The sequence below is a fragment of the Schistocerca gregaria genome, chromosome 1 (genome assembly GCF_023897955.1).
Source record: "Schistocerca gregaria isolate iqSchGreg1 chromosome 1, iqSchGreg1.2, whole genome shotgun sequence".
In the NCBI taxonomy this organism is placed as follows: Eukaryota; Metazoa; Arthropoda; class Insecta; order Orthoptera; family Acrididae; genus Schistocerca; species Schistocerca gregaria.
In genome coordinates this window covers 270,544,858-270,568,309 of record NC_064920.1, presented here as the reverse complement: position 1 = coordinate 270,568,309, position 23,452 = coordinate 270,544,858, and the positions used below count along the sequence as shown (strand labels likewise).

The 23,452-nt window shown below is 45.5% G+C and overlaps 1 protein-coding gene across 2 annotated transcripts in view; it reads right to left on the bottom strand.

Annotated features, from left to right (window-relative positions):
* Positions 1–8,466: 8,466 nt before the first annotated feature.
* The window catches only part of LOC126340458 (nucleolar complex protein 2 homolog), a 36,639-nt gene continuing 21,653 nt past the window's right edge, over positions 8,467–23,452 (bottom strand). For both annotated transcript variants that reach the window (XM_050001692.1, XM_050001693.1), the window contains exon 3: positions 8,467–9,057. In XM_050001692.1, the coding sequence (XP_049857649.1) occupies positions 8,942–9,057 (116 nt within the window). In that variant the 3' untranslated portion in view covers positions 8,467–8,941. The remainder of the gene's footprint in view (positions 9,058–23,452) is intronic.

Here is a 23,452-nt window from a genome sequence, read left to right as displayed (position 1 = left end):
TCCGATGCGTCCGCCACATCATGCAAACAACAGCACTGGTTATTGCTGGTTCCACCAGCGTTTCGGCGCCCAAGCTACAAAGTGTAAGGCGCCGTGCTCGTACCCAAACGCATCTCACGGCCTGCTTTAGGTGCAGCCAACTGTGCCAACAAGCAACTGCACCTAAACTCACAAATGCATGGGAGGAGAACACCCCCATTTCAGCACGAGCCTACGTTAAGAGGATCGACTTCCCCCACAGCTGTAAGTTACAAAGCTTCACAAAGACTTTTCAGTCCTGATTGCTCTACAGGATGGATGTTTTTGGTTGACACCAGCGTAGATGTCAGCACTCTGCCTGTAAATTTCTCCCCTCCAGACAAATGTGCTTTAGAGACCACTTTGAAAGCAGTCAACGATTCAGTCATCCACACATATGGACAGAAAACACTGGCAGTGGACATTGGGCTACCAGAAAAATGCAACTGGACCTTTGTTATGGCCAATATCAACGAACCTATACTAGGTGCTGATTTCCTGGCAAAAGATGCATTGTCCGTGGATTTACGCAAGTCACAACTTGTCCATTAGGCAATGGATGGGTTATCCCAGGAATGCAAGGACGTCTGACCTCTCATGCATGCCCAAGGGCAGATAACCTCAGCGCACCCACCTGGGAGGACACCATAATGATGAAGGAATCTTACCTGCAGATGGCTAAAATGGCACCAAAACAATTGATGGCACAACAACAGGCTCCTGCTGTTTCAACCGCAAAGGCGACACCCAAGCCACAACATGGAACAGGAAAGAAAAGGAGACGCTGCACCACATCCGTACAACTCCAGGCCCACCAGTCTCACGCGTTTGCAGGCTTGCACCTGATTGCTTGCGAGAAACCAAGACCATTTTCAACGAGATGCTACAAGAAAGAACTATCCAGCCATCCAACAGTCCGTGGTCCCCTCCTCTGCACCTTGCCCATAAAAAGAATGGATCATGGCACCCGTGCAGTGATTATCAAGCTTTGAATGCCCGAACTGTTCCGGACAGATACCCTGTGCCACATATACAGGATTTCACCCATTCACTGGCCGAGGCGACCATATTCAGTGTTTTAGATTGTCGTAAGGCTTATAATCAGATCCCAAGGGCAGAGCAGGACATACCAAAGACTGCAGTGACAATCCCATTCGGGCTGTTCGAATTTTTGGTGATGCCATTCGGGCTGAAAAATGGTGCCCAAACATGGCAACGATTTCGGGACAGCGTGCTACCATATTGTTTCACCTATTTAGACGATATTCTGGTGTTTTCAGGGAATGTTTCTGACTATCAGAAAAACGTAAATGAGGTGCAAAACAGGCTTAGTGCTCATGGAATAACACTTAACAAGGACAAGTGCATGTTTGGGGAACCCGTGGTGACCTTCCTGGGTTATAAAGTGTCAGCTCAGGGCATTTCCCCGCTGCCAGAGAAGCTGGAGTTGTTGCGCACCTTACCAGGGCCTCAAAACTACCACGATCTCCGACAATTCTTAGGAATGATAAATTTATATCATCACCACCTCCCCGGAACAGCAGATATCCAGATGTCGCTGAACAATGCCTTGGCCAGACACAACAAAACTGGCAAGCACCCACTCCCATGGACACCCAAGATGGACTCTGCTTTCAAGGCACTGCAAAACAGCCTTCACAATGCAGTGGGGCTTGCACACCCTGCACCAGGAGCTCAGCTAGCCCTAGTAGTGGACGCAAGCCAAGTGGCAGCACTGCACCAGAGAGTGAAGGGTCATTGGCAGCCACTAAGTTTTCTCACAAAAACTACAGATGGGTCAAACCCGTTGGAGTGCATATGACAGGGACCTCCTCGCAATGTATGAAAGTGTCAGGCACTTCCGCCTGTTCGTTGGGGGCAGGCAATTCACCATATACACTGACCATAAACCTCTCAAGGCAGCTTTCTACAAAATCTGCGATTCATGTTCCCCCCGCCATATAGAGTTTATATGCCAGTTTTCGACGGATGTGCATTACATCCATGGTGCCGACAACATTGTGGCAGACTGTTTCTCACGCATTAACAGGATAAATCCAATGTTGGATTATTCTTAATTGGCAAGGGCACAGGCTTCAGATGCACAGCTGCAGTCCTTGTTGGTGGACTCATCCACTGGCCTACGTTAACAACTTGTGGACGCCCCATGCAGCCCATTTAAGGTATGGTGCGACACCTCCATGGTTAGACACGCCCATACATCACTCCCCTGTTCCGACGAAAGATTTTTGACATCATTCACAACATGGCACACCCAGGAACCAATGCCTCTGAGAAGTTAGTGACGGACCATTTTGTGTGACCTTCAATCAAGAAAGATACATGGGAGTGGGCCTGCAGTTGCTATCAGTGTCAATGTAGCAAAGTGGGACGCCATGTTCGCACTCCAGTAGGACAATTCCCAACACCAAGAGCATGTTTTGGGCATGTACACATTGACTTGGTTGGACCTCTCCCCCTTTGGAAGGTTACAGGTACTTGTTTACGGCAGTGAATTGTTGCACACAGTGCGCAGAGGCTAAACCAATCAGGGACATTTCTGCAGAGACTACTGAACGGGCATTCTTGGAAACTTGGGTAGCTTGTTTCGGGTGCCCATTTTTCATACCCACGGACCAAGGACGCCAATTTGAGTCGACACTGTTCCAACAACTGTTGTAACTCTGCGGCTTCCAAGAAACCGGACAACTAGCTACCACCCGGCCAGCAATTGGTTTGGTGGAAAGGTGGCACCGGACTTTAAAGGCTGCCCTGATGTGCCACGAGGACTCATAGACTCAAGTGTTGCCATTGGTTTTGCTGGGGTTACAGACCGCATTAAAAACAGACATCAGTTGTTCCTCGGCAGAGTTGGTATATGGAGAACCACTAGGTGTTACAGCAGAATTCCTTGCACCAGTTCCTCTCCCAGATGAGACACAACTACCCCACCTCTTGCAACAAATGAGGAAGCAGGCAGAGATGCTACGTGCAGCCCCGATGTCGCAGCATGGTACGCACCCAGTGTTCATACACAAGTTCCTCGATACTTGTTCCCACACCATGCTGTGTACAGACCTGGTATGTCATTCTTTACAGTCACTGTACACTGGACCATACCAAGTGCTAGGATGGGACACACACACAATGGATATCCTCCTCGAGGGAAAATCGACCAAGGTTTCCATTGAGCGGGTAAACCCCGCTTGGACAATGACAGCACCGACTGCAATCTCACAGACAACTTCAGACAGAACTCGCAACGAACCCACACCTTCCACAGAGCCAGACAGCTGTGACCCACCGGAGCTCCACACCAGGGGTCCTAATGCAGGTGCCTCGAAAGTAGAGCCCATGGGCAAAACAAGTGAGACCTGCGTCCCCTGTGACATGCCAGATTCTCCGCCACCGGTACACCCTGAGGCAGCAGCCTGAAGGTGACTGACTGTAGCCAAAAGCATATTCAGCTGTTCGCGAACTGCAGCCAGGTCGTCTTGCGTCCACACACAGCATGCACACATCTGCCCATCCTAACAAGACTAACTGGAGAGGCAAACTATAAAAGCAGACAATCCTAGATATGCGACTTGCTATCCTTCTGATCTGTCACCAATGGGCACTGACATGTTAAAGAGGTACTTAGCTGGCTATTCAGTGGATAACAATTGTGCTAAAGACTGAATGATTTTACACTTACAAAAACGTGAGATCAGCCTTCTTAAACAGAGAAACACACATGAAATTTAATAAATATACTATGTGGAAGAAACAGAGAAGGATCCAGATACCCCTAAAACATATGTTTTTCATATTAAGTGCATTATGCTGCCACCTACTGCCAGGTACTCCATATCAGCAACCTCAGTAGTCTAAGACATTCTGAGAGAGCAGAATGGGACACTCCACAGAAGTGACAGACTTCGAACTTGGTCAGATGGTTGGGTATCACTTGTGTCATACGTCTGTACGCAAGATTTCCACACCCCTAAATATCCCTAGGTCCACTGTTTCTGATGTGACAGTGAAGTGGAAATGTGAAGGGACACACACAGCACAAAAGTGTACAGGCCACCCTCGTCTGTTGACTGACAAAGACCGCCGACAGTTTAAGAGAGTCGTAACGTGTTATCCAGACCGCCACAGAGAAATTCCAAAGTGCATTGGGATCCACTGCAAGTACTATGACAGTTAGGGGGGAGGTGAGAAAACTTGGATTTCATGGTCAAGCGGCTGCTCATATGCCACACATCATGCTGGTAAATGCCAAATGACACCTCGCCTGGTGTAAGGAGTATAAACATTGGCCAATTGAACAGTGGAAAAATGTTGTGTGGAGTGACGCATCACGCTACACAATGTGGGTATCCGATGGCAGGGCGTGGATATGGCGAATGCCCAGTGAACGTCATCTGCCAGTGTGTGTAGCGCCAACAGTAAAATTCGGAGGCGGTATTAAGGTGTGGCTGCGTTTTTCATTGAAGGGGCTTGCACCCCTTGTTGTTTGGCATGGCACTATCACAGCACAGGCCTACAGTGATGTTTAAGCACCTTCTTGATTCCCATTATTGATAAGCAATTCGGGGATGGTGATTACATCTTTCAACACGATCGAGCACCTGTTCTTATTGCACGGCCTCTGGCGGAGTGGTTACGTGACAGTAACATCCCTATAATGGACTGGCCTGCACACAGTCCTGACTTGAATCCTACAGAACACCTTTGGGATGTTTTGGAAAGCCGACTTCTTGCTAGGCCTCACCAACCGACTTCGATACCTCTCCTCAGTGCAGCAGTCCATGAAGGATGGGCTGCCATTCGCAAGAAACCTTCCAGCACCTGATTGAACATATGCCTGCAAGAGTAGAAGCTGTCATCAAGGCTAAGGGAGGGCCAACACCATATTGAATTCCAACATTACCAATGGAGGTCGCCACAAAATTGTGTCATTTTCGGCCAGGTGTCCGGATGCTATTGATCACATAATGTAGATGATCTTTTAGATAAACCACGAGATGCCTGTGAGTTGCACACTAAACCTCCAGAATGAATTTTTTCATGTCGGTATTGAAGATGATAGCTGAAAGTATGCTTCATTTGTGACAGTCATTGCAGTTCAAAGAAGTACTATTTGAATTATCAAATTCAACAGCAGTTTTTGGAGCTTTATGAGCACTTTTTGTTTGTGGGCAAAATGGTTTAGCAGGGATTGAAAATATGCTCAAAGAACAACCTTCTGACAATGATTTAGTGAAAGATGGAATTTCTTTTAAGTTCGGTACCAGAGGAGAGTCTTTCGTGATTCCAAATACTATGCACATCATTAAGCTTGTGCATGAGAAGGACATGATACCATTTAGCAAACTCAAGAGGATACACAAGAAAATTATTATATATCTGATCTGACTGGCAGGCCAATAACCATGAGGTCCTGAACTACAATAACATCACTGATTTTCTGCAGCCTTGACAAGTAACTAGGCCTACTCTTCATACAAGTCAGATGACTGTCAGCATGGCTCAACACGGGATATGGGTGATTTCAAGGTTTTCCTGCTAACAAGACCAGTGACATACCAGAGAAGCCAAATGCTGCAGCATAGCTTTTGTGTGCTCATGGAGAAGCTATGTTCACAGAAAAGATCTGAGTTGCACTGGATCCCTGCCTTTATTGTTTGTTTTGTTTCATTCATTATTAGAGTTTGCAACTATGAAAGAAATAATGTATGTGAACGTGAGAACAATTTTTTCTACATTAATAAAGGTGACTGGTATGATTTATGTAGCTGCACAGTAGAGAAGTGTATATATTAAAAACAAAGATTCCAAGACTTACCAAGCAGGAAAGCGCCGGCAGACAGGCACATGAACAAAACACACAAACACACACACAGAATTACTAGCTTTCGCAACCGATGGTTGCTTCTTCAGGAAGGAGAGGGAAAGACGAAAGGATGTGGGTTTTAAGGGAGAGGGTAACCTCTCCTTCCTGAAGAAGCAACCATCGGTTGCGAAAGCTAGTAATTCTGTGTGTGTGTTTTGTTCATGTGCCTGTCTGCCGGCGCTTTCCCGCTTGGTAAGCCTTGGAATCTTTGTTTTTAATATATTTTTCCCATGTGGAAGTTTCTTTCTATTTTATTTACATCATAATTATATATATATATATATATATATATATATATATATATATATATATATATATATATATATATATATATATATATGAATATATTAAAAACAAAGATTCCAAGACTTACCAAGCGGGAAAGCGCCGGCAGACAGGCACATGAACAAAACACACAAACACACACACAGAATTACGAGCTTTCGCAACTGGCAGTTGCTTCGTCAGGAAAGAGGGAGGGAGAGGGAAAAATGAAAGGATGTGGGTTTTCAGGGAGAGGGTAAGGAGTCATTCCAATCCCGGGAGCGGAAAGACTTCCCTTAGGGGAAAAAAAGGACAGGTGTACACTCGCGCACACACACACACACACACACACATATCCATCCGCACATACACAGACACAAGCAGACATATTTAAAGGCAAAGAGTTAAGGGCAGAGATGTCAGTCGAGGCGGAAGTACAGAGGCAAAGAAGTTGTTGAAAGATAGTTGAGGTAGCGGCGGCAACTTGAAATTAGCGGAGGTTGAGGCCTGGCGGATATCGAGAAGAGAGGATATACTGAAGGGCGAGTTCCCATCTCCGGAGTTCGGATAGGTTGGTGTTGGTGGGAAGTATCCAGATAACTCGGACGGTGTAACACTGTGCCAAGATGTGCTGGCCGTGCATCAAGGCATGTTTAGCCACAGGGTGATCCTCATTACCAACAAACACTGTCTGCCTGTGTCCATTCATGCGAATGGACAGTTTGTTGCTGGTCATTCCCACATAGAAAGCATCACAGTGCAGGCAGGTCAGTTGGTAAATCACGTGGGTGCTTTCACACGTGGCTCTCCCTTTGATCGTGTACACCTTCCGGGTTACAGGACTGGAGTAGGTGGTGGTGGGAGGGTGCATAGGACAGGTTTTACACCGGGGGCGGTTGCAAGGGTAGGAGCCAGAGGGTAGGGGAGGTGGTTTGGGGATTTCATGGGGATGAACCAAGAGGTTACGAAGGTTAGGTGGACGGCGGAAAGACACTCTTGGTGGAGTGGGGAGGATTTCATGAAGGATGGATCTCATTTCGGGGCAGGATTTTAGGAAGTCGTATCCCTGCTGGAGAGCCACATTCAAGGTCTGATCCAGTCCCGGGAAGTATTCTGTTACAAGTGGGGCACTTTTGGGGTTCTTCTGTGAGAGGTTCTGGGTTTGAGGGGATGAGGAAGTGGCTCTGGTTATCTGCTTCTGTACCAGGTTGGGAGGGTAGTTGCGGGATGCGAAAGCTGTTTTCAGGTTGTTGGTGTAATGGTTCAGGGATTCAGGACTGGAGCAGATTCGTTTGCCACGAAGGCCTAGGCTGTAGGGAAGGGACCGTTTGATATGGAATGGGTGGCAGCTGTCATAATGGAGGTACTGTTGCTTGTTGGTGGGTTTGATGTGGACGGATGTGTGCAGCTGGCCATTGGACAGATGGAGGTCAACATCTAGGAAAGTGGCATGGGATTTGGAGTAGGACCAGGTGAATCTGATGGAACCAAAGGAGTTGAGGTTGGAGAGGAAATTCTGGAGTTGTTCTTCACTGTGAGTCCAGATCATGAAGATGTCATCAATAAATCTGTACCAAACTTTGGGTTGGCAGGCTTGGGTAACCAAGAAGGCTTCCTCTAAGCGACCCATAAATAGGTTGGCATACGAGGGGGCCATCCTGGTACCCATGGCTGTTCCCTTTAATTGTTGGTATGTCTGGCCTTCAAAAGTGAAGAAGTTGTGGGTCAGGATGAAGCTGGCTAAGGTGACGAGGAAACAACTTCTTTGCCTCTGTACTTCCGCCTCGACTGACATCTCTGCCCTTAACTCTTTGCCTTTAAATATGTCTGCTTGTGTCTGTGTATGTGCGGATGGATATGTGTGTGTGTGTGTGTGTGTGTGTGCGCGAGTGTACACCTGTCCTTTTTTTCCCCTAAGGGAAGTCTTTCCGCTCCCGGGATTGGAATGACTCCTTACCCTCTCCCTGAAAACCCACATCCTTTCATTTTTCCCTCTCCCTCCCTCTTTCCTGACGAAGCAACTGCCAGTTGCGAAAGCTCGTAATTCTGTGTGTGTGTTTGTGTGTTTTGTTCATGTGCCTGTCTGCCGGCGCTTTCCCGCTTGGTAAGTCTTGGAATCTTTGTTTTTAATATATTTTTCCCATGTGGAAGTTTCTTTCTGTTTTATTTATATATATGAATATTAAGTGAAGATACTAATGTTGCAGAAATTGAAATGGTAGTGCTAGCTGCGGTTTCAGTAAAATGTAAAACCCATGCTAAGAGGAGCCTATGGCATGTTTGACTTGAAGATGCATTATCAATAAGAGCAAGACAAAATGTAATAATGGCATTTAGTAAGCAACATCTACAGTACCGCATAGTACACTGTTAACATATTACTGGCACACATGTATTTGCAGCAATATAAAATGCTGTATACTGATGCTAAATGCTTCAAGAAATACAGCATGGAGGCAACTGGCTATTTGGGCAAGAAACACACAGCTGTCTTCACACATGTTAATGTGATCTTCACCACCTCTTGCCACAAACTAAGTTTACTTCGACTTGAAGAACAAGTGGTAACCTTACAGGACAATTAATAGTTTTGCTATGATCCTTTTATACAATTGAATTTCATACTTTATATGTTCCATACACGATTTCAAAAATAATTTATTAGTTATTAATTATTAATCTCTGAAGATAATATAGATATATTTACAGCAAGTATCACACAAAAGTGTCTTTTGTTATCGGCACATTTCATAAGTTTCACGTTTTATTATATAATAATTAGCATTTCTTTCTTTTAGAAGCTGGACCTACAGCATCATCACTACCAACAGTCTGGTCATTATCATCATCATCATCATCATCTTCTTCTTCTTCTTCAGCATCTTCACTGCCATCTGCAACAATGAGACATTACAGTGAATCCTGATTCAATCAAGTTCTATACAAGCTTTCAGTCAGAAATAAAGCTGAGAAATACTTATGAGTATTTTTTGGTGTATTATGGGAACAGCACAACAAGAAAAACAACAATTAAAAATTACAAATTGTAGCCTTACGAATGACCAGGTGATTGAAAAGAAAGACTGACTATATCAGATAACACATTTTAGCAGCTTCAGTCATCCAGAAGTTTCCATGGTCTGCAGAATGCCCACAAAGCACACAGACAACTCTGCAGAAAACATAATGTTTGGAAACAGTAAAGAAAGTGCATGATGAGGTTAGAAGTCAAAATTTAAGAAGACATTGTATTTTATCTTGGCAAACATTGGTAGCACAAGGCGAATGTTGAACCAATATTAAAATCTTTTTGTAGTGAGTGCTACATAACCAGCAGTTCGAGTCCGAGTGTATATTTTAACATTATTTCTTGTGTGATGTATACTCTAATAGGATATTGTTATAATTATTGCTGGCGTAGGAAGCTTAGGAACACAAATTATATACTGCATAACTGAGGATAATATCAGGAATACCGCTAACATGAAAAATATATCTCTCTCTCTTTCTCTTATGCCCCTTCTATCTTATTTTATTTTCCTAGCGTAGACACACAGGACTTGGGCTGTAGCACTGTGGATTTTTCCGCCTCTGTAGTATACTGTAAAGTACGCTATATAATACGTTTCACATGAATGTTTATGGTTTATAGTAGTATCTATTTATCATAAAACTGCAAGGTACTTGTTTCAGATTTTCTTTGTAGCTTGAGTGACACAAATTAGGTGAGTGCTGATGGCTGTTCTTCATTCCAACTAAATCTTCACCATTTTGACAGCCATCTACAGCAAAAAGATGCCCTAAGTTGTACAAAATCTCCTGTGGCTATTATTACAAAAAGAAAACAAAACTGAATTTTTAAAAAATTGTAGAATTTGTGTTAATGATGATATCAGTTGTGTTCACACCACAATACACTACACTTAATGTTTTACATTAGTGGATGTTTCTGAATGTGGGACATTATTTTGTACTCTTCAGCAATTAATAAACCAGCTTGAAGTAGAAAGATAAAAAACATTCTTTGAGTATTGAATATGTCTGGTGGTACACATGAAGAGTGATTTCACATTGTGTCTTTTTGAACGATGACTCAAATAAATTATGACACTGAAATCAAATTTGCCAACCAAGCATTGAGAAAAGTGATCTAATCGATACCTTTGGTTTTGAAACAGGATGATGAAATTTATTGAAAATGAGTAAAAAGTGTTTTACAGAATAGAGAAATATGCTATTGGAGTGTAAATTAGCTAAAAATAGCAATGAAGTATGTTAAAGCAGAAAATATTCAAAACATTGCTGCAGAATCCAGAGGTCTAGCAGACTTAGGTGAATGCTATATTAAACACAACTGTTGGTTGTCTAAGCAACACAGCAGTCAACAACCTTCCAATGACAACTTTTTATCCAAAACTGTTTAACAAGAAGTCATCATTCTTTCTTGACCTTTTCTATTTCAAGAAAGGGCAAACTAAAATAAATAAAAAAGTAGTGTACACATAGCAGTATATGGTCTAAATAAAAGTCAAACAAATTATCAGTCATGAAGAAGAATCAATGCTGGTTGGTTGGTTGGGTGTGGGATTGAAGGGACCAGACTGCTAAGGTCATCGGTCCCTTGTTCCACGATAAAATCACACGAAATAAAAACTGTCAGTCGTTAAAAACGGAGAACTGAGACAAGGGACGACACAATACAAGAAAGACAGACAAGGACCAGACAAACGGAACTAAAATCACACCGAGTGTGAAAGTGGTTGGCCGACCACGAAAATAAGGAAAAGCCAACCACCAAATGACATTAAAACCCACAGTTTAAAACCACAGGCCAAAGGCCCAAGTCAATACAGGAAATAAAAGGACAAACACTCAAATCATACGATAAAAACCCCCTGCCCGAATAAAACTCAACACGAGGTCCGCCATAGCAACGTCATCACATAAAAGGGCAGGGAGGGTATCAGGCAGCACAAACGTCTGCCTGAGTCCTGTTAAAAGCGGGCAGTCCACCAAAATGTGGACCACCGTCAGAGCTGCCCCGCAGCGACATAGCGGTGGGTCCTCCCGGCGCAACAAATGGCCGTGCGTCAGCCACGTGTGGCCAACGCGCAGCCGGCAGAGGACGACAGAGTCCTTCCGGGAGGCCCGCATGGAGGAGCGCCACACACCGGTCATCTCCTTCACCGCCCGAAGTTTGTTGGGCGTGGGCAGGGTGCGCCACTCGTCACCCCAGGCACCAAGCACTTTCTGGTGCAAAAGCGACAGGAGATCACACTCCATAAGGCCGAGTTCCAGAGCCGGTGAACTCACTGCCTGTTTAGCCAGCGTGTCAACCTGCTCATTGCCCAGGATGCCGACATGACCTGGGGTCCAAACAAAGACCACGGAGCAGCCGCAACGGGCAAGAGCATGGAGCGACTCGTGGATGGCCATCACCAGACGGGAACGAGGAAAGCACTGGTCAAGAGCTCGTAAACCACTCAGGGAGTCACTACAGTTGACAAAGGACTCACCTGAGCGGGAGCGGATATACTCTAGGGCGCGATAGATGGCAACCAACTCGGCAGTGTATACACTGTTCCCGGGTGCCAGCGACCGTTGCTCACAATGATCCTCTAGAGTAAGAGCGTAACCAGTGTGACCAGAGACCATCGAACCGTCGGTATAGGCCACGGCAGATCCGGGAAACTCGGCAAGGAGAGAAACAAAGCGGCGGCGGAGGGCCAGAGGAGGGACCGAGTCTTTCGGACCCTGTGCCAAATCCAGCCGAATGCATGGTCGGCGCACACACCAAGGGGGCAGACGGAGATTGGCCCGGAAAACAGGCGGGAGAGGAAAAAACTCAATCCCACACAGTAGAGCCCGGATGCGAACCGCGATCGTACACCCTGACCGGGGCCGCTTGTCTGGAAGATGGACGATCGAGTGCGGGAACAGGAGACGGTAGTTGGGATGCCCTGGCAAGCTACAAACGTGGGCAGCATAAGCGGCCAGAAGTCGGTCGCGCAATGGAGGAACACCAGCCTCCACAAGTAAGCTGTCAACAGGGCTTGTCCGAAATGCTCCTGTGGCGAGTCGGATCCCGCAGTGATGGATGGGATCCAGCAATTGCAATGCTGATGGCGATGCCGAACCATAAGCCACACACCCATAATCAAGGCGGGACTGGATCAGCGCTTGATACAGCCGGAGAAGGGTGGACCGATCGGCACCCCATCCGGTGTGGCTAAGGCAACGGAGAGCGTTTAAATGCCGCCAGCATGTTTGTTTAAGCTGCCTAATATGAGGCAGCCAAGTCAACCGGGCATCAAATACCAGTCCCAAGAACCGATGCGTCTCTACCACAGCAAGAGGTTCACCGTCAAGGTAAAGGCGTGGCTCAGGGTGAACCGTGCGACGCCGGCAGAAATGCATAACGCAGGTCTTAGCGGCCGAAAACTGGAAGCCGTGCGCTACAGCCCACGACTGCGCCTTGCGGATAGCACCCTGCAGCTGGCGCTCAGCAACTGCAATGCCAGCGGAGCTGTAGTAGAGGCAGAAGTCGTCTGCATACAACGAAGCTGCGACGGACGATCCCACCGCCTCAGCGAGCCCATTGATCGCAATTAAAAACAGGGAGACACTGAGGACAGACCCCTGTGGGACCCCGTTCTCCTGGACCCGGGAGGAACTATGGGACGCAGCAACTTGCACGCGGAAGGAACGAGACGACAGAAAATTCTGAATAAAAATCGGGAGCGGGCCCCTAAGACCCCACCCATGAAGTGTGGCCAGGATGTGATATCGCCAAGTCGTATCGTACGCCTTCCGCATGTCGAAGAAGACGGCAACCAGATGTTGGCGGCGTGCAAAGGCTGTACGGACGACAGACTCTAGGGAGACCAGATTATCGACGGCAGAGCGGCCTTTAAGGAACCCACCCTGAGACGGAGCCAGAAGCCCTCGAGACTCGAGGAGCCAACTCAACCTCCGGCTCACCATATGTTCTAGCAACTTGCAAAGAATGTTGGTGAGGCTTATGGGGCGGTAGCTGTCCACCTCCAGCGGGTTCTTGCCAGGTTTCAACACAGGGAGGACGATGCTTTCTCGTCATTGAGACGGGAACACACCCTCAACCCAGATGCGGTTGAAAACATCTAGGAGGCGTTGCTGGCAATTCACAGAGAGGTGTTTCAGCATCTGGCTGTGGATGCGGTCTGGCCCAGGAGCCGTATCAGGGCAAGCAGATAGTGCACTCTGGAATTCCCAGTCGCTGAAAGGAGCATTGTACGACTCCGCGTGGCGCGTGTGAAAGGAAAGCCTCCAACTTTCCAACCGCTCTTTCCGGGAGCGGAAGGCCAGTGGGTAATTCGTAGATGCGGAACACTGAGCAAAATGCGCTGCTAACCGGTCCGCAATCGTGTCGGAGTCAGGACACACCACTCCATTCAGCGAAAGCCCAGGGACAGAGACAGGCGGCCGATAGCCATGGAGTCGCCTAATCTTAGCCCAAACCTGCGATGCAGAGGTACGGACGCCAATGGTGGAAACATACCGTTCCCAGCACTCCTGCTTCCGTTGGCGAATAAGGCGTCTGGCACGGGCACGGAGCTGTTTAAAAACGATGAGGTTCTCCAGGGACGGGTGCCGCTTATGGCGTTGAAGAGCCCGCCGGCGATCTCTAATCGCCTCTGCGATCTCGGGCGCCCACCAAGGCACAGTCCTCCGCCGAGGGGACCCGGATCAACAGGGAATCGCAGATGCCGCCGCAGAAACGATGCCGGTGGTGACCGACTGAACCACCGCATCAATGGTGTCATGGGAAGGAGGTGCGATAGTGGCGAGAGAGGAGAACACGCCCCAATCAGCCTTATTCAGAGCCCATCTGGAGGGGCGTTCAGAAGAGTGACGCTGTGGTAGTGACAGAAAGATGGGGAAATGGTCACTACCACATAAGTCGTCATGGACACTCCAGTGGATGGATGGTGAAAGTCCGGGGCTGCAGATAGAAAGGTCGATGGCCGAAAATGTGCCATGGACTACGCTGAAATGTGTCGGCTCTCCCGTGTTTAAGAGGCAGAGGTCAAGCTGCCAGAGAAGAGTCTCGACATCTCTACCCCGGCCAGTAATCGCGGCGCTACCCCACAGGGGGTTATGGGCGTTACGGTCGCCCAGTAACACAAAAGGAGGAGGCAGTTGTGCTATCAATGCAGCCAACACATGACGCGAGACATCACCATCTGGCGGAAGATACAAACTGCATACAGTAATAGGCTGAGGCGTCCACATCCTTGCAGCGACAGCCTCTAAAGGTGTGTGAAGAGGTACACATTCGCTGTAGACAGAGTTAAGGATGTAGACGCAGACTCCACCAGATACCCTCTCATAAGCTGCCTGGTTCTTGTAATAACCCCGATACCCACGTAGGGCAGGGGTCCGCATTGCCGGAAACCAAGTTTCCTGTAGGGCAATGCAGAGGAAAGGGTGACTGCTGATGAGTTGGCGAAGCTCAGCAAGGTGGTGGAAAAAAGCGCTGCAGTTCCACTGGAGTATCGCTTTGTCCATGTCCGAAAAAGGCGTGAAGGGGCTGAGGAGGCAGATCACGCCACTGGATCACCTGCTGCCACCGATGGAGGACCAGTACAATCTGCTTCCATGGTGTCCGAGGGTCCGGCGAGATCCAGGTCCTCAGCGGACGCCCGGATCTCCACCTTATCCTCAGACGCAGAGCCTGTAGGGAGCAGTGGGGTGGATGCCACCGCGTGTTCCTTGGCCTTAGAGGTCTTCTTCTTCGTCCTGTCTCTCTGGTCCTTGGGTTTCAGTGGCTGGGAGGGCTCCAGCGAGTCAGTCTCCGGGACAGAGGAGGAGCGGGAAGCCCTGCGACCAGCCGCTGGTCTGCTTTTCTTCCATTGGCTGACGTCACCCTTCCCAGAGGCGGAAACCTGGGAAGGAAGGGACCCAAGGGACCCTTTCCGTGCTATTCGAGCCGGGGAAGTTTGAGGCTTCCCCAGCTTAGAAGTGGGGACTGATGTCCCCGATGGTTGGGGGGTTGCTGCTCCTGAGGCAGGTAGTGCAGGAGCAGCAGGGAGTGAAGTGCCCCCCACCATCAAGGGGGCAGGTGTAGCATTCCGGCTCTGAGAGGTGGCAGTCTGAGGGAGAGCTAATGGGGCCATAACAGTAGTAGCCGCGGCATAAGAGGCAGTCATTCGAACAGGATGGAGGCGTTCGAACTTCTGCCTGGCCTCAGTGTATGTCAGGCGGTCCAGGGTCTTATACTCCATGATTTTGCGCTCTTTCTGGAAGATCCTGCAGTCCGGCGAGCAAGGCGAGTGGTGCTCTCCCAGTTTACACAGATGGGAGGCGGAGCACATGGAGTAGTGGGATGTGATGGGCGTCCACAATCTCGACATGTGAGGCTGGAAGTACAGCGGGAACACATATGCCCGAACTTCCAGCACTTAAAGCACCGCATCGGGGGAGGGATATATGGCTTGACATCACAACGATAGACCATCACCTTGACCTTCTCAGGTAAAGTATCACCCTCGAAGACCAAGATGAAGGCACTGGTGGCAACCTGCTTATCCCCTGGACCACGATGTACGCGCCGGACGAAGTGAACACCTCGCCACTCTAAATTGGCGCGAAGCTCGTCATCGGACTGCAATAGAAGGTCCCGATGGAATATTATGCCCTGGACCATATTAAGACTCTTATGGGGCGTGATTGTAACCGGAACATCCCCCAGCTTGTTACAATCGAGTAACCGGCGGGACTGGGCGGAGGATGCCGATTTGATCAAAACCGAGCCCGAGCGCATTTTGGACAAGCCCTCCATCTCCCCGAACTTGTCCTCTAAGTGCTCGACGAAGAACTGAGGCTTCATGGATGTAAAGGATTCGCCATCAGCTCTCGTACACACCAGGTAGCGGGGTGAGTATGGTTCGCTGGCATCCTTAGTCTTTCGTTCCTCCCATGGTGTAGCCAGGGAGGGGAACGATTTGGGGTCATATGTAGTTGCGTTGTATTGAGCCCTGGAACGCTTAGAGACTGCTGGCGGCTGGCCGCCAGCAAGAGATGATGTACCACGCTTCATTGCGGGTCATCCACCCTGATGCCACCTACTCCGACCAAGGGCCCTCCCCACGGGCGCCACCCAGCCTTAGCAACGACCACCTGGCAGGATGGCCATTGCCGGGAGTCCCAATGCCCCAAGGAGATAGGCATCTACTCCTTGGCATACGTGGGGAGTTAACGGCGCTGGCATCAGCAGAGCGATCCCTGTGTAGTCAGGGGGCTACAACCAACAGGGTACATGGCGGCCCCACCACAACGGACTGGCTACCGTGCTGGATTTCAGGTGATGTAGTCCAATATCGTCATTGGCGCATAAAGCGACACAGCATAGCAGACTGCAATAAACTGCACCCAAGAACAAATCCACGCCCAAGAGATGGTAGGTGAGCGGGACTGCTAAGCGATGACGACAAACCTGGCTAGAGATGGTAATGCATGATGGACACATCGCTCCTTGTAAGGCGCCCTTCCCCAATCGGCTCGCTCTTCGGAAAATTTAGAAGGATGGAGGTCAAACCCGTTAGGGGACCATCGCACAAGGCCAAAACGTTTGAGACTCCTTTTAGTCGCCTCTTACGACAGGCAGGAATACCGTGGGCCTATTCTTACCCCCGAACCCACAGGGGGGAAGTATCAATGCTATGTATAACAACTCTACATTAGGGAGATATATCAAAACAATGAGAAAAGTGTGTACATTTGAGGAAGTTTGAGTGCTATTTTGCATCACACTGTCCTGCATTAAGTCCTTCTATGAGAGATAAAATTAAATGTATATTTAACATCTCTTTGATGAATTATTCACCACAATATTTGTGACTTGCTGTTCAGTGTAGAACATCAGCATGTTACAGTGTGCTTTCTTGTTGGAACATAGGTTAGAGAGTGCACAGAAGAAGTGGTAAATCTACTCCTTTTAGAACTACAGATACAAAACTTGTTTATTAAGATGGCACCTAATGCCATTCACATACAACTGTATAACTCTTGAACATGTATGTAAAAACATAGTAATCACAACCAAAATGTTACCATCACTTTGGCCCAAATAAGAGAGACATTCTGATAGCATAAACTGCTGCCAGCTCATATACCCATCAAGTAATTCATCCAACTGCTGCACTCGGAGATATTCATGGTTTAATCATTTGTAGCATTCACGCAAGAGTAGAAATACACAGCATGCACGGCAGTATATCAAGCAACATTATCAATTGAAAATATCATTATGATTTAAGGATCTGCAAATATAATTCGCTGTTTCAAAGCTTTAGATGCAAAAGTTCAACTCTTTCTTTAGCAAGTTACTAGCCCTAGTTTCCTACAAAATCATATGTAAGCACATGGCAACCACCAAACTGAAATGGCATTAAAAAAACCAACCTGGGAATGCCCAGTTCTAGACATTTCATCAATTGGACATCTTTGATACACATTAGGCTAACCGAGTAATTGCCGTGCCACTCGCAATACCAATGAACTCTTGTTGTTTTATTGTGGTGGTCTTCCCTCTACAGACTCATTTGCTGCATCTCTCTACACTAGTCTATTTTGTGCAAGCCTCTTCATTTCTGGATAAGCAATGCAACCTACATCGAAAAAAGGACTATGGACTTTGTAAAAAAAATCTAAGCAACCCACAGCCCAGAAAACAAAGAAACACCACTCTGATTTAATATGGTGTCTCACAGAATTTTTATGGCAGAGACTTAGTTTTACATGCCAAACATTTTGATCAGTTATTTGTAGTGCCTGTAGTTATATGTTATTACATTCATTTAATCTGTTTCCTTCACAGTACTGCAGTTTCCAACAGCATAGGTAGTTATTTTCCTTTGACAAACATCAGTAAACATGAATGCATACTAGTAAGTAAACAGAAGCTATCCAATACAAAAGTAGCAGCTTTCTTTTATTTTATTTTACATTTTTATTTCAAAATGCAGACTTTAGTACAAATTAGATACTTACATACTAAGATATACAAACATAACTCTGCAATTACAATTACATAACAATTAAGGAAGCAACAACATGATCACTATGTGAAACCTTTAAGGAAGCAGTATTCAGCAGTGTGGACATATTTGTTGAAATCAACCGTGATGCATTAACAACACTTGTGAACTGTATTTATTCAATACCCATGTCTCTAATTCCCAGTACTGACTAGATCCATATGTTATATTGCCGAGGTACGCGGAAAAATCAACAAAAATAAAGCTTGGTGAGGTATTTCAAAGATCATATGGAGATGTTGTGCGACAACTGTTTTTGATAATATTACCCTAATTATTATTCATTGGATGTGGCATACTGGTTGTTACTACTATTAAGCTGGTCAGACACAAAGCTGTTTGTAATGTTGTACACCTTGTAACATAAATGGTGATGATAAGTCAAACTTTTGCTTGCAACTGTATGCATTAATTATGATTAAGATAATTAGTGACTTTTGACAGTTCATTCCAGTTGAGGCAACATGACACTATTGTCCAGGAAACACTAATGATGAGCCTGTTTCCACTCCCATGCCACCCACAGGTTGGCACATTTAGCACAGCCTGTTGCCAACCCATCAGTAAACAGTAATGTGCTGGTGAGCATTGTGAAGTGAAGTTTTTTTCTGGGGCGCTGGAGTGTTCTAGCTGTTGCTGTGAAGTAGTGTTTAGTATTAGTATTGTTTTAGTAGCAGTGTGATATCTCAAGCCGAGGTTTTCTGTAAAAGACATCTTCTGAAAATATATTTGCTGGAACGGACAGTTGAAAGGGAATTTCAGTTTGTGGACAAGTCTGCAAACTGATTTGGTCTGTGTTCTGCATTTAGAATTGGAGTGCAATAGTGGCAGTCTGATTGTAAGTATTTCAAAAGTGGTGGGCAAAATAACTGTTTTACTTAACATTCACAGGTCTGCAGTGTTGCAAAAGGGTCAGGAGAAAGAAAAGAAGGAAGATAAGTACAATAAGGCATCACTACATCACTTTCTACTGGAAAACCAGGCAAACCAAGAAGTTACGGAAGACTGAAAGCCAAGATCAACACATTCCAGCAGGAGGCAGTAGGCAGGCATGTGTATGGTTGCCTCAACTCAAGGAGTACCCTATGCTGGACATGTGTCCTTTTAACTGCAGAGTAGCAGAATTATTCAGTGGGTGTAAGTTATCTACTCAACACTGTCTGCACAAGCTTGGTTCATGGCAGAAATGTTTTAATCTTAGAAGTTCATCATCAAGAGAAGTTACATAATAGCCTAGAGAAACCAGTATCGGAGTGCTATAAGGAGCATTTGATTTGACATTGTGTGCCTTGATAAGACATTTTGTGGCTTCACCCCAAAATCTTGATTGGTGTTTTGTTCCAGAAAGTAACGTGACTCTCATAAGGAAATAAATGGCACAGTTCGCGTGGAAAAGTTTTCCAATTTGTAGCTACACAATATTCCCCAGAATTAAATAGCAGTAATGTACAAAGTGTCATGCTATTCCACTTTGTTATACAAAGCTCTATCATGCAGTGAAGGAAAATGGATATTTTTGTCTGTGTAAAACAAATAGATGAACAGAAAAAATGGTAGAAGCTGACCTCGCGACTTATCTTCGAAGATAGATCGAGGAAAGACAAACCTACATTTCCAGCATTTGTAGACTTAGAGAAAGCTTTTGGCAATGTTAACTGGAATACTCTCTTTCAAATTCTGAAGGTGGCAGGAGTAAAATACATGGAGAGAAAGCCTACTTACAATTTGTACAGGAACCAGATGGCAGTTATAAGAGTTGAGGGGCATGAAAGGGAGGCAGTGGTTGAGAAGGGAGTGAGACAAGATTGAAACCTGTCTCTGATGTTATTCAATCTGTTGAGCAAGCAGTAAAAGAAACAAAAGAAAAATTTTGGAGTAGGAATTAAGATCCATGGAGAAGAAATAAAAACTCTGAGGTTTGCCGATGACATTGTAACTCTGTCAGAGACAGCAAATGACCTGGAAGAGCAGTTGAATGGAATGGATAGTGTCTTGAAAGGAGGATATAAGATGAACATCAACAAAAACAAAATGAGAATAATGGAATATAGCCGAATTAAATCAGGTGATGCTAAGGGAATTAGATTAAGAAATGAAACACTTAAAATAGTGGATGAGTTTTGCTATTTGAGGAGCAACTGATGATGGTCGAAGTAGAGAGATATAAAATGTTGGCTGGCTATGGCAAGGAAAGTGTTTCTGAAGAAGAGAAAATTGTTAACTCCGAGTATAGATTTAAGTGTCAGGAAGCCTCTTCTGAAAGTATTTGTATCGAGTGTAGCCATGTATGGAAGTGAATCATAGACGATAAATAGTTTAGACAAGAAGAGAATAGGAGCTTTTCAAAATGTGGTGCTACATAAGAATGCTAAAGATTAGATAGGCGGATCACGTAACTAATGAGGTGGTACCGAATAGAATTGAGAGAAATTTGTGGCACAACTAGACTAGAAGAAGGGATTGGTTAGTAGGACGCATTCTGAGGCATCAAAAGATCATTAATTTTCTACTGGAGGAAAGCATGGAGCGTAAAAATCATACAGGGAGACCAAGACATGAATACATTATGAAGATTCAGGAGGATGTAGGCTGCAGCAGTTACTCAGAGATGAAGAAGCATGAACAGGATAAAGCAGCATGGACAGCTGCATCAAATCAGTCTCTGGAATGAAGACCACAACAACAAAAGCAATAACAAAATAAATATTCATGTGTAGAAAACTGAATCTGTTATGAATAAGTTGGACCTAATGGATTTTGTATACCTGTACAAGCTGAACACCCCATGTTATCATGTCTACGAACTGGCTATGACGAAAGAACTTTATGTGTCCAGGCTTCCTCGATACCACACTCAATACTCCAATTTAAGAAAAAAATCCCCACATGGCAATGCTGATGAGAGAAGCTATCAAGAGCATTACCACACAGGATGGTCTCCACTAGTGACACATACCAAGAAGGCAGTTAAGAGATGGTGATTTCTGTCAGTTCCAGCACTAACTCCAACACAAGTTCCAGATCCAAGGAAGAGAGGAGAGATTATTCTTCATTGGAAGTGTGGCACTTACACCACAATCGAGGCTGTTTATAAAATACTCACTGATTTAAAAGACATGCCCAGTGTTATCACTTGGTTATTCATTAACAATACCAAAAGTAGGTGTGAAATGCTTGATGCTTGTTGGCAATGCAGCTTCCATATTGGCAATGCTGCTCTCTTCTATTCACTCAATACAGAACTGTCAAAATTTGCAAGTTATCTATTGACATAATAACATCAGTGCTGTGGTTGAACCATTAAAATGAAAGTATTCTGTTTGTGGTTTCAATTGCCTGAGACTGCAGTCGTGTGTGTGTGTGTGTGTGTGTGTGTGTGTGTGTGTGTGTGGTATTGACAAAGGGCACGGCCGAAAGCTTTAGGTGTGAAAATCTTTTTGTTGTGCCTATCTGTGACTCAGCATCTCCACTATATGGTGGATAGTAACTTTCCTTCTCATAATATTATTCTGTTTGTGAGGTAGATTCATTTTATCAATGGTTACCCATGTACAATTACTTAGTTTTATGTGTCCTGTAACCTGTGAGAATATAAGCTCTGGATTTAGTCACCATCAGGAGCTGAACACGTTAAATTTCAGCTAGCTGGTTGCTCTGCCAAAAAAAGTTCAATTATGCAACCACTGGCAATGTTTTAAAAAGGAAACAATGATGAAAAGTAAACTAAGTAATGCAAAATGGAATAAACACACTAAATTACAGGTAGGGAAATTGAACGGAAGATTTAAGATTACTTCAAAAAATGCAGTGAGTATGTATAGAATCTGAATACATGATATTAATGTAACTAATTTTGCAGTATCCCTCCACTGAAGTCATTATCAAGTTGGCGTAGCAGCAGACATTATAGGAATTCAGAGACAGCATAGTGCTAGCAATGTCACAAATTGTTACAGTTTGCCGGCCGCGGTGGTCTCGCGGTTCTAGGCGCGCAGTCCGGAACCGTGCGACTGCTATGGTCGCAAGTTCGAATCCTGCCTCGGGCATGGATGTGCGTGATGTCCTTAGGTTAGTTAGATTTAAGTAGTTCTAAGTTCTAGGGGACTGATGACCACAGCAGTTGAGTCCCATAGTGCTCTGAGCCATTTGAACCATTTGTTACAGTTTACACAAAATTCTAATGTCTCCATTGGAGAAATATAATGCTATTAGGTGGAAGCCGCTTTTAGGTTGTTACTCCATATTCTCTGTAGCGGATGTTTTCTTATTCTGTGTGCAGCTGTTATTTGTATGTGTGCTTTGACATATGGTAATTGCCGCTGACATGACTGATATAATGTAAAGAGCACCTATCATATGAACAACAGTGTTATTATTGTGCTCTGTTTATACGGGGGTGGGGTGGGGGGTGCAATACTTGGTTGGCATGCAGTAACATGTGCACAGAGTCTTATTTCTGTCTCTGCAAGAAGACTCTGAACTCTCTACCAGCCATCCTGTGAGCCATCGCAGACATACATTCAGATGTGTAGAATATGGAGAGACTGCCTTATTACATGCAGTGACAGTAGCTGCCTTCCAGCAGCATTTACTACAGATATGGAACAGGTGCCTCAAAGAAACATTGTAAGACTTACAAAAAGTAAACCAGCAACAACCTCAAGAGCCATATATTTACCAGGGCAGCTACAAGACCCTGAACTGTAACTTTTCCCTATTCAGTGGGGACATGATAAATCAAGTTGTAGAAAGAAATGTTGGCTTACAAGCACAAAACAGTAAGAAAAGTACTGCAGACTACATTATCGGAGTCTGCACTCTAGACGTGGGTTGGATAATTTGAATACAAAAACCAAAACACAGTATTCTGGTACCATAGTAACTTAAACCACAACTGAGAATGTATCCAAATAGCTAGCTGCGGATAATACAGGTTCAGTGACTTACATAAACCAGTTACAAAAAATAATGCTACTATGTATACACAGTTTAGCAAGAGGCAGATGCACATGCGCCGTCCCCTGAATTAATCCAGTTCATAAAAACACGCACCTATTTATATAAATCTGTATTCTTGAGAAAAAGATTTTCGTCGCAGGTACTACTGTCACTAATACTTTACGAATCATGCAGTTAAATAGCACTCGTGAAAACAAAACAGTCACAAAATATTCTGGAACAAGGACCACATTGTAGAATTACTAAGAAATCT